The 12656-nt window shown below is 44.1% G+C and overlaps 1 protein-coding gene across 1 annotated transcript in view; it reads right to left on the bottom strand.

Moving 5' to 3' along the window:
* cfap299 (cilia and flagella associated protein 299) overlaps positions 1 to 12656 on the bottom strand; it is a gene marked incomplete at both ends in the record, with an annotated part of 42816 nt that overhangs the window by 28523 nt on the left and 1637 nt on the right. The window contains one exon of the mRNA XM_079736201.1: positions 10563 to 10672. Within this exon, the coding sequence (XP_079592327.1) occupies positions 10563 to 10672 (110 nt within the window). The remainder of the gene's footprint in view (positions 1 to 10562; positions 10673 to 12656) is intronic.

Genomic DNA, 12656 nt, shown 5'->3' with positions numbered 1-12656 from the left:
GGGACGCGGAACACGCAACTCCAAATCGGGAGGTCTGGTCACCCGATGATCGGGCGGGTGCAGGTATCAATTGTTGAAAAAAACATTGAACATCGAACGGGGGATTTTACCCCCTCGGTTTTACACAGGAAACTTGAGATAGGACAGTGAAATCGCCGGGAGCGCCAAGCTGCGACCGAACCGGCTTGGCAGTGTCAAAAGGCCGTCACCATTGTTGCAAGCAGTCTCTGTGTCTCACTGAACAACACAAATGCGAGCGTGCCAGTCAATTGAACAAAGCTCAGTCATTTTTCCATTTACCTTTTCACATAAGTCTTTTCCACGACTGCAAACCAATTCGGGTTCGCAGAAAGTGTTGAAAACTTAACAGAAAAATGAAGTCAGTGCTCACAAAATTCTCCTCTTCCCGAAAGTCGACCCGAGAGAGAATATAGATCCTCCCGATAACAATTAATTATGTCCCCGGGACGTCGTTAATTTTAATCCCTGCCAGCCAGGGCTACACCGAGGCTTACACAGGGCTCCAGCAGGGCTGACACAGGGCTCCAGCAGTGCTACTACAGGGCTACAGTAGGGCTACAACAGGGTTATTGCTGGGCTACACAAGGGGTATAGCAGGGCTACAACAGGGCTGACACAGGGCTGACACAGGGCTATAGCAGGGCTATAGCAGGGCTATAGCAGGGCTACAACAGCATCTGATTAGCATTGGTGCTGCTATCAGCATTCCCCTGGTATTTTATTACCACAGGTGCAGGGATGCACGCTAGCTACTCAGGCTAATGGGAAGCAGCTCTATTTATACATCTGCAGGCACTAAAGAGCCCAGGGTGGGGGGGGGGGGGGGGGGGGTGGAAGACAGAGTGCAGAGCAAACACAGCAATGGGGGAGTCATGGGAGAAGGGGTCCTAGGAGGAGTGGCTGCCAGCTACAAGCTGACAGCTCCGCAGGCACTAGAGCCTTCAGCGGGCCCCGACTCACACACACACACACACACACACACGCACACGCACATGCACACGCACACACACACACACACCCAAGGGGTTGATAACTAACTTTTTTTCATCACCTTCCCGGAAACGTCCCGATAAATATTTTGAACCGTCCTGAATTTTCCCAAAAATCTTTTTTACATTGAGTTGTTAGGCTACTTACTGATAATATAATAAAAACACAATACATTATGTTGATAAAATAATATATTTATTTCCAGACTAGACTTGTTTAGCTTCAAGATGACAACCAACACCCTCAATCACAGAATGTGACCTTCTGCCAGTACTCCACCATTTAGTGACTGCATTTAGTGAGTTGTATTCGTCAAGAGGAGGGTCATGCATTGAGATTTGCATGAGGCTGTTCAGAGTGTCATTGGCTAGGCGAGACCTCCAGTCCGACTTCACCCGTTTCATGCAGGAGAAACCACGCTCGCAGCAGGAGCTGCTCACACCTTTTTCGCGGCACGGTCAGCGCGTTTACACTGCCCGAGATAAATTGCCTGCTTGAGCTAGCACCCAAATTTACCCTCCAGGACCCTACACACATTTGCGGTTTATTGGCTTTCATTCTGATTTAAATGTGACGGCTCCGCAGTTCCGGGGGGGGGCTTGGGTAGAGGTGTTGCGCTGGTTCCACAGAGACAATGCAGCGATATTATCATGAGCAGTTCTAACTGGAGAGAAAGTGAAATCCGCGAGCTGCCTTATGTAAGAGAAGGTGATGCAGTCGCATTAAACAAAGACGTGGCTTTTACGAGGCTTTTGTGGTGGTCAGCAAAATAAAGAATATGTTGACGTTTTTGCACTTGTAAATAGTTAATCTCGTTTGTAGCCTACACTCAGACATGAACTCATTCTTGCATGCAGGTGCTTCATTCATAAAAAAATGAAACCATTCGGGAGTATGCAAATTATCCTAAAGAGGTCTAGACTAGAGATGCGCGGTTGGCTGTCATACCCGCGGACACCGTGGATAATCCACGGGTTGGGTGGATTGTGTAAAAAAAGTAATAGCCTACTTGGAGGAATTGCGGGCGGGTCACGGTTGAAATAAATAAATAAATATTAAGTAGGTTAACATATTGACTAGACCAGGGGTGCCCAATACGTCGATCGCGATCGACTGGTCGATCGCAGGGCCAATGAGAGTAGCTCACAGAACTCGCCAAGAAAAACAAAAAAACGGTTTTCAGAAAAGCAATTCATCCAATCATTTAATGATATTAAAATGTGCCCGCTGATTGACGTGTAGACAGGCCAGTCTGCTTGTTGCTAAAAAGTTTGTTACACCATTACCATAACAACCAGACAAGCGCCAATCGCCGCTTTCCTTTTACCGCTGCATTTACGTTTGCTCGATTCTCTGTGTAGTAGCCTACAAAATATGATTCGGAAATGAATGAGGGAGGTAAAGAAATTAAAAAATCGAAGACTTACCATTTCCATCAAGAATGGGAAGAGGACTTCTTATTCACGATGTCACACTCAAAGTGTGTCTGTCTTATCTGTCGATCCAGCATTGCACTTCCAAAGAAGGGGAATGTAGAGAGACATTTTCGAATGGTTCATCGAACCTTTGATACGGACTTTCCTCCAAGCAGTGAATTGAGAAAGAGAAAGGTGAGGGAGTTGAAGTCTCAGCTTCTTGGACAGCAGTCTCTTTTTACTCGGCCAACATCGAAAGCCAAGGCCGCAACAGAGGCATCGTTCCGGGTGAGTCGCACGATTGTTAGGCACAAAAATTGTTTCCAGGATGGAGTTATGGTGAAGGAAGCCTTCATTGAAGCATCAGATGCGTTATTTAAAGAATTTAAAAACAAAACGGAAATAATGTCTGCAGTCAAAGCTGTTCAATTGACAAGAAATACAGTGACCAGGCGATGCGAAATGATGGGCGACAACTTAGTACAGCAGCTTGCTAAGGACATTGACTGTTGCGAGTGCTTCTCGCTACAGATGGACGAGTCTACCGACATCACAGACAAAGCCCAGTTGTGCATTTTTATTCGAATGGTTCATGATATGACTGCAAAAGAGGAACTTTTAACAGTTTTGCATATGAACGCACACACACGGGGGGAGGACATTTTTCAGATTTTCAAAACCTTTATCGACAAGACTAAGATTCCAGTGTGCAAGTTGGTGTCTATCACGACGGACGGGGCGCCTGCCATGGTAGGCTGCCGTAATGGATTTGTTGCCAAATGCCGAGAGGATGAAGCGTTTCCTGACTTTCTAAGTTACCATTGTATCATACACCAACAAGCGTTGTGTGCGAAAATGTTGAACATGAAGGAGATCATGGACGTAGCAACAAAAGTGGCCTGTTCTATCCGTGCAAAATCTCTCCAAAGACGACTCTTCCGCTTGCAGCTTGAGGAGGCTGACAGTGACCACACGGAGCTACTCCTTCACACAGACGTAAGGTGGTTGAGTAGGGGGAAATTCCTTCAACGATTTCGCGATCTCCTTCCCGAGATAAAGCAGTTCCTTCAGGAGAAAAAACATGCAGAATACGAGCAACTTAATGATGATCGTTGGTTGCTTGATTTGGCGTTTTTAACTGATGTGTCAAACATGCTCAATGAGCTAAACGTGGAATTACAGGGCAAAGAGAAACTCGTGATCAATATGATAAGCACAGTGAACGCCTTCAAGGGAAAACTTAAACTGCTTTCTTCAAAGATCCAACGCCATGATCTGGGAAACTTTAGCAACCTTGCATCTGAGCTGAATAATCAAGAAAAGGACTCAACGGAGTTTGACAGTGCATGTTATGCAAAACAGATCGACACCGTCCTGTCAGACTTTGACAGGAGATTTCAAGACTTCGCTCTACTCAAGCCAGTTGCTACGTTCATGTGCTTCCCTTTTCGGGAGGATGCTGAGATCGATGTCCTCGCTTCCAAAATCTCAACAATGTTTCAGCTCAGTTCTGCTGAAGTTGAGGATGAGATCTTGACACTGCAAGCAGACATTAACCTGAAGGCCAGGGCCAATGAACAGTTCTGGAGTTTGCTCACAGAAGAAAAGTATCCCAACATGAGAAAATGTGCAACATCTCTGACTGCAATGTTTGGATCTACGTACTTGTGCGAGTCAGCCTTTTCACATATGAAAATTATAAAATCCAAATACCGCTCCACCCTGACCGACAATCATTTGGAGGCGTGTCTAAGACTGACTATCAGTAGCTATTGCCCGGACTATGCATCCCTTGTGGACTCCATCCAATGCAAGTCATCATCTGAATAAGGTAACCTACTGACCACTGATGTGAACATGCCCCTGTGTATGCAAAAAAAAAAAGACTACATGCATAAAGTTAATTGTCTGAAAGTTTCAATGTTTGAACAGTGAATTGTAGTTTCCTAGTGTTAAAAAAGTGTCCTAGTGTTATTTGATCATAAATGTAGGCCTACTGAATTTTATTGCCAATGTAATGTGAACCTGCCACATGAAAAAAAAAAAAATGGCTACATGCAATGTACACATAAAGTTAATAGTACACATAAAGTTAAAGTTAATGAAAGTTTCAGTTTGAACAGTGAGTTAGAGCGTGTACTGTGGGCCAAATGCCACTATCTATGTATGTATGTTAAAAGAAAATCCTAAATAAAAAAAAGTTACATTTCAATGTGTGGATTTTTTTAATCATAAATGTAGGCTACTAAATTGTACGGGCAATGTATTGTCGCTGTGTATGAAATCACATGCTGATTAGTAGCCTCTATTGTGGATGTTACTGTTGTTATTTCCAGGGTTGGTATGGAAATTAAACTCAATCGTAAAATAATTAAACTTGTCATTTTGTGAAATAGCCCGTATGACACTGTGTGTTCGTTTTGGTATTGTAAATTTAAAAAAGACAATGTGCGTAAAAGATAGTGTGCGTAGTTAGTAGATCATTCTGACCCAGACACTTAAAAGGTAGATCACCATTCAGAAAAGTGTGGGCACCCCTGGACTAGACAAACGGCAAACTGACAAATTTGACATATATTTTTCTACAATCTCCCTGCGTCTGAAATGCGCGAAACTCTCCGCCCAGCGCTCGTCCGCTGGTTTTCCATAAGCATTCCACTGTGCGATCATCCCTGCTGCGTATGCCCTCACACACATTGTGGAAATATGCTGGACGCTTTATTCTTTCTATGTGGCTTTTAGTTAATGATCGAGCTATAATAAGACCACGTTGGCTATTTAATCGCTGACAACAGGGGACATTTCGTTGTGGTTGGACATTTTGGCGTGCCGACAGTCTTTTGTTGGGACGTGGAACACGCAACTCAAAATCACGACGTCTCGCATCCGATGATCGGGCGGGTACGATCAATTGTTGAAAAAAACATTGCTTCGGGTGGATATTGCCGCAGCGGGTACGGATGACATAACAGCTCATCCGCGCATCTCTAGTCTAGACTCTGTGCGCAACCCCAACTTCTCCAGTGAACCAATAAAGCCCGCGCTGTGACGAACGGGCGATTTTACCCCCTCGGTTTTACACAAGAAACTTGAGATAAGACGGTGAAATCGCCGGGCGTGCCAAGCTGCGAGCGAACCGGCTTGGCAGTGTAAAAAGGCCGTCACCATTGTTGCAAGCAGTCTCTGCGTCTGACTTAGTGAGTTTATATGCAGTCATTATCGGATAAAGAAACGAATAATACCTCATCCGGTCTTTGAAAATGCATGTAAACACCTTTACCCGATCTACTTCGGACCGAAATCGGTACATGAACGGACAAGCAAGATCGGATTAGAACACCTAGATAACTCGATCATAGTCCGGTTTCTACCTGCATGTAAACCAGCGCCGGATTTCGCGTTCTGCGCATGCTCGAGATCTTGCGGCCGGGGGACGTGAGCCGGAAGTAGAAGGACACGGTAGTCGTGTTGTTGTCGCCATAGACATATAAACAATTCTTATTTCTTAAATATATATAAATATAAATATTTAATTATTTCTTTATATGTTTATGGTTGTCGCCGTCGGAAAACGAGAAATGGCGATTTATTTAAAAAGGTGACGCAGAAGATGGAGGAAGCCGGTGTCATGCCATTACCCCCTATAAAGTGAAACCCCTTATCATCAACATCCATCCAGTATACACTACGCTCCGATTTTACCCAAGGCTGAATTAAAAGCACATGTTTTCCTAAACGTTGGTCATCAACAAGGTTGTAAAGTAGTAACTTCGGGCACATCTGTCAAAATAAACGTTTTTTTCTTGACGGGGATATTCTCTGATATTATGAATCTTAAAGACCGCATCGGGTTCTCCAACTCTCTGGTACTTCCACAACAAAGACTCGTAGTGGGGGTTATCTCAGCCATGGTGGAGAAGGAATTGGGGGGAAAAGGAATTTTGGCTTTGACTGTGAAGTCAAGATTGAAATACTACATAGAGGAGAAAGGGATTGTTGCCGGAGAAACTACATAGACCCGAAGTCAACAGACTTCAGTCTGTTGACTTCGGGTCTATGTTCGCTCTTCGGGTCTATGTTTGCTCTATTGTTCCGACGTCTCGGTCGTATGCGGACTCGCTGCTCAACCGACGGAGGAGTCCGCAAACGATTGAGAGGTAGGAATAATAGGAACTACTGAAAACATCTTTCTCGAATGCCGCCTGTTTGTTGTTGCTGGCACGTAGAGGTCAACCGGAAGTGGCTCTATAACCACTTGTTGAAAGGGCTACAGCACCACCAATGGTAGCGGATTCAGCCATGCTCTGGCCATTATCCGATCTCTTAAAGGCCATGTACGTTCGGATAATTGAAACGGTCCGTTCGAGTAGCAAAATCGGTATAAGGCTTAATCCGAACTAGCTGTCCCATGTAAACGCACTGACTGAACAACACAAACGGGAGCGCACCAGCCAATTGAACAAAGCTCAGTCATTTTTCCATTTACCTTTTCACATAAGTCTTTTCCACCGACCGCAAACCCGTTCGGGTTCACAGAAAGTGTTGAAAACTTAAACAGAAAAATGAAGTCAGTGCCCACAAAATTCTCTTCGTCCCGAGGTCGACCCGAGAGAGAATATTGATCCTCCCGATGACAATTAATTACGTCCCTGGGACGTCGTTAATTTTAATCCCTGGCACACACACACACACACACACACACACACACACACACACACACACACACGGATTCAAACACACACACATACACAGTGTGTGTGGAAGAGAAGCTTTATTTGGAAGAGAAATAAGGATGGAGAAATGATGGCATAGCAGGACAAACTGTAGAGGGTTGAATACTGAGAACACAGCTCCCAGTAACACCACCAACCTACTGCTCCAAGCCAGGTAGCCTCACTATACTAGACAAGGGGCCCAGCTAGCCCCCAAGCCGAGTAGCCTAGCTGCCATTATAGCCAAGTAGCCTAGCTCTCCCCTAACAAAGTTACCTTATTATCATACTAGCCAAGTGGCCTGGGGACAGGGGAGGGTTGCGTGGTGCTGGGAGGACAGGGCACTGTTGATGGTGTTGGATGGAACAGGGCAGTATGGGTGGTGCCAGGCCGACAGGGCCGGGTTGTGTGGTGTTGGATGGAACAGGGATATGTTGGGTGGTGCTTAGTGGTGTTGGGGGGACAGGGATGGTTTGGGTGTAGTTGGAAGGACAGGGCAGGGTTGGGTGGTGTTGGATTATGTTTGGGGAGGATGAAAGGTTGCAGGTGTTCCAGGCTCCCATTTCATCAGAGACATGACTACTGAAACTTAATGCCTAAATATTTATAGTTTTCTTTTATCACAGACACATATATTGGTAGATGTTATTTTCTTTACCTTGACATGTTTCGACGGATATACTTCTGTCTTCATCAGAAGGTCACACGGGTGTATTAGTGTGACGCGTTCTTATCAGCTGATGTTAACGGAGATGTGATCCACCTGTCAGTTTTTTGAATGGTGAACCACACCTCCTGCTGTCAGTCCGCTGCCCTCCAGGACGGCACTCCAGGTATGGGAGAGCATATATGCTCTCCCATACCTGGAGAGCATATATGCTCATACAACCAATACCCGTGGTATTGGTTGTTTTCCTGCTTAATGACTCTGGCATTGTCCCAATCCATGATATGGTTCTCTCTTTTGCAATGGTCTCTTATGGCTGATTTGAGGTTTTCTTGCTGGGCCTTGTCCTTTATTGCTCTTGTTTGTCTCTGAGCTGTCTCCTTTTCACATTGCTTTTTATGTTCATTTTTTTGTGTGGCAAAACTTCTTCCCATCTCCCCAATGTAGGTTTTATTGCATGATTGACATGGTATTTCGCATTAGTAAAGCCACACACCCCAGCTCGATCCCTCCGCTCAACTACCTCAGCTGGACGTCTGGTACCGCCATCGCTAAGAGCAAGCAAAGGTCGATCAGCAAAGTCACAACTTTTCTCTGTTTTGGGACCTCAGTGGTGGAACGAGCTCCCTACCGATGTCAGGACCGCAGAGTCGCTCACCAGCTTCCGCAAAAGACTCAAAACTCACCTGTTCAGAGTTCATCTCGACTCTGCATAGAAACCAATGCACAGCCACCATTGAATGTTGTACGTCCTGGCACTTGTACATTGCACTTATTCAAGGTACTTAATTGTGTAGCATCTACAGTAGCTGCTATCGTTGCTTTACACGGGGAATGAGTTAGCCTAGCGATTGTAATACTTGCACTTGGTTCTATGAACATCTTTACTGTACCGACAGCAATTTATTGTTTCACTTCTTATGATAAATGTACTTATTGTAACAAATGCACTTATTGTAAGTCGCTTTGGATAAAAGCGTCTGCTAAATGTAAATGTAAATGTATTTCATATATGAAATTGCATTTATTGTGTTGATCAATTTTGTCCTTTGGATGAACTAGCAGCTGTCGTAGTTTTGTGTGTGGTTTTGTGTTGATTTGGTGCTTTTTCATGACCCTCTGGATGCGCTCAGTGACCCCTCTGATGTACGGCAGTGTCACTGCTCCTCTGCTCTCCCTTTTTTATTCCTTTTTTTTTTATTTTCTTTGTTTGTGTTTCCTCTTTTTCTTTTACCTGTTGCGTTCCTTTCTGTATTGCCCATTGTGGATACTGACATGTTTTTAGTGCATTCTGTATATGTTGTTCCTCCTGTGCTCTGTCCTTGGGATCCGTTGTTAAAGCTGCCCGTTCATGTAGTGTTCTAACCACTGATAGTTTATGTGATATTGGGTGTTCTGATGTCCTAAGTAGGTATTAGTCTGTGTGCGTCGGTTTCCTATAGATTTTTATTTTGATGTCTCCTTCAATCGTGTGGATTGAAGGAGATTTTTATGTCCAAAAAAGCTATGGATCTGTCTGTTTCTTCTTCATGTGTGAACTTTATGTTGCCAGTGTGGTCAATGGAATTGAGGTGATCTGTGATTTCTTGTGTATGTCCTCTCTTTACTTTTTCCAGAATGTCGTCCACGTACCGCTTCCATAGTGTGGGCCTGTACTCCCCCGGTCCTGATCTTATTGCTTCCTTCTCCAGGTGTTCCATAAAGAAGCCACACATTATGGCTGATAGTGGATCCCCCATGGCGAAACCCTCTTTCTGCCTGTATATTTTTGTGCGGAACTGAAAATAAGTTGAGGTGGCGATGAAGTGGAGTAATTGACTGATGTCTTGTACTGTCAAATTTGTGCAGTTCTTGAGGTTTTTGTCCTTTTGTAGGTGTTGCTGTACTATTTGCATCATCCGTCACATCTCCGCTAACATCAGCTGTTAAGAACGCGTCACACTAATACACCCATGTGACCTTCTGATGAAGACGGAAGTATATCCGTCGAAACATGTCAAGGTAAAGAAAATAACATCTACCAATATATGTGTCTGTGATAAAAGAAAACTATAAATATTTATCTCAAGTGTAGACACAATGAATGCATTACAACTTTCAATCATGCCTAGCAGGGTAAACAGTGTGTGTGTGTGTGTGTGTGTGTGTGTGTGTGTGTGTGTGTGTGCGTGGGTGTGTGTGTTTATGTGTGTATGTGTGTGTGTGGGGGGGGATGCTCGATTTTATCAAGGGGAATTACAGGAAGCCCATAGTTTGTAAGGTCTGATTAGAGACCTAGAAGAAAAATGTACTCAAACAAAGATGATCATTTCAAAGAAAGAGAAAAAAACAAAGAAAGAAAAAAACATGAATTAATTCAAAGGAATACGCAAAAAACAAGAATGACTTCATAAATTCTCATGTTGGTCAAGTAGTTTCCCACTTTCGAAAGCACCTATATTGTAGGAATAGTTGGAATATGGAAGGTTTCCTCATGCCAGAGCTCCTTTAATGCAATACCATATCCCCACAGGTCCATACACGGGTGGGTCCATTTCATAGACAATAATGTCTATGAAATATTAATAGTGTGGTAATAGCTGTCCTCAAAAATAAATAGGTAACAGTCCAATCCTTGGTGCCCCGTCACACAGAGGTCCTCTTCAGATTGTTAGAGATGGAGATCCTGGGCTCTCCAGGCCTTGGGAGAGGGCCTGTGAGAGTACTGGTAGAGGACCTGGTAGAGGCCAGGGACCTGGTGTTTTCTGTTTCACTTACCGGTGCTGGTTCCTCAGCGATGGAGAAACTTTGCGGGACTGAAACTCCTCGCGCGTGAGAACGGTGCCCCATTGGCCTAACTCCACCAGCTGCCTGGCCAGCTCTTCATCCTGGAGCACCACAGAGGGACAGAAGGATCATTATACCTGTTCTACCTGGATAACACCCCCTTTCTACCTGAACAACCTACCCTGTTACCTCTACAACCTGGTTTCTGCATGTAGCCTCTCCTTTCTACCTGTAGCAACTCCTTTCTAGTTGTAGAACACCCCCTTCTACCTGTAGCCCCTCCTTTCTACCTGTAGAACCTCCTGCCTAGTTCAAGAACACCTCATTTTACCCCTAGAACCCTCATTTCTACCTGTAGCATCTCATTTATACCACTAGCACCTACTTTCTACATGTAGAACCTCCCCATCTACCTGCATAACCTCCCCTTTTACCTGTACAGACTCTCTCTCTAACTGTAGAACCTCTGTTGTACCTGTGGAGCCACTCAAGATAACCACTCCTTTTATCCCAAGTGACCCCTTAGAGGCAACATCCTCTTGATTCCATTTTACAAAAACATGATGGGGACATTTTGATATGTTAGCGGCCAATGTAAAATTATCCCCAAACACAAAGTTTCTAAAATAATTTCAACCCATTTTGGGGGAATATGAATCATCAGGGGGTGAGAAATCCATCGTGTTTTCACACACACATTGCTCAGCCCTAATACTAAAACATCTGAGATGATTGGAATGGAAGGAGAATCAGGAGTTCTCTGTTAACATTGACTTCTGTAAATTATCAGCCATACATTCATGCTGCCTTCCTTTACATTGCAATGCCACGCTAACGTTCCTCACTCTCTGGGAGTGAAAATGGAAAGCGCATGAGCTCTTCCTATAGCAGAGACAACAGAATTCACACAGGACCGTCCGACGAATGTGCAGAGACTACTATTCATATTTAATTTCCATTATTACCTCTCAAACAATCAAATGCATTCATTTTTTTTGCATTTGTTTTACCAAACATAAACAACATAAATGATATAAATATAACGACAGTGCTACAAATCCATCGCCAAGTCTTTATTATTTCATTTAATATACACAGTCACATCTAATCGACATCGGGTGTCTATGATCGATAAGATTGACTTCCGACGCAGAATAGCATGTCTGTCATGAGTTGCACAAAATGTCTGCTGTCAACACAAACAGCGCATTACTTCTTAATTTAACTTATCTTTAATTACCTCACATATATATTATGAGTGACAGTTAGTCTTTAGGGGATTTTTCCAAGCCTAAACCCTAAAGGCCATTTTCCACCGGAAGCGGCACGGCAGCGAACCGGCTGTGTTCCGTAATGCAATCCCCAGTGGAAGCGGGCTGCACGGACACGTTCCGACTGATGGCTCAAGACGTGCATAATTGTAATAGGCCTATATGAATTGTAAACTTGATTATGATTAGAATGGTTCATACAATATTATTCGCGAGTTATAATCAACCCCTACACATCAATATTAACCCATTGCCCGTTGCCATGTCATGGCAACGTCCGCTCGCGACACTGGACTTCCGAGGCATCGACGCGGAGTTGGACTTTCATTTATTCTTTGCCACTGATTAGCTATTCATAACATAGATAGACTGTATAATATTACACTACCCTGTGAATTGCATAGGGGTCGACGTAAGCTCATGAATATTCATGAGCAAAGGCAAACTGATTGGCTGTAGCAGTATTCTGAGATACGGCTGCGAACGGGCAACTTTAAAAAATAGAAGAGGCAAGTATCGTAAACGAATACCCGGTTTTGGGACGGTTCTATGCCGTGCCGGTGCCGTATCCAGTGGGATAGCCTACATTGACTTTAATGGTTTATATTATTTTCGGCGACCGGTTTGCTGCCGTGCCGCTTCCGTGCCGGTTCCGTTGGAAATTGGCCTTAACCCTTAAACACAGGATTAGCTCCTAAAGGGGAAATAAAGACCCATGATTTCAGAAAAGATAGCAGGTGGATAATAGGCTTTTTCACTCCTTCAATGGGTTTTTAACTAAATTCTGTTTCTATTTTTGTAAATTGCCTTTTCT

This window comes from Pollachius pollachius (genome assembly GCF_949987615.1).
Source record: "Pollachius pollachius genome assembly, chromosome: 1".
Lineage (NCBI taxonomy): Eukaryota > Metazoa > Chordata > Actinopteri > Gadiformes > Gadidae > Pollachius > Pollachius pollachius.
Note: the sequence above shows the minus strand (reverse complement) of the source record. Positions and strands in the feature narration are given on the sequence as shown.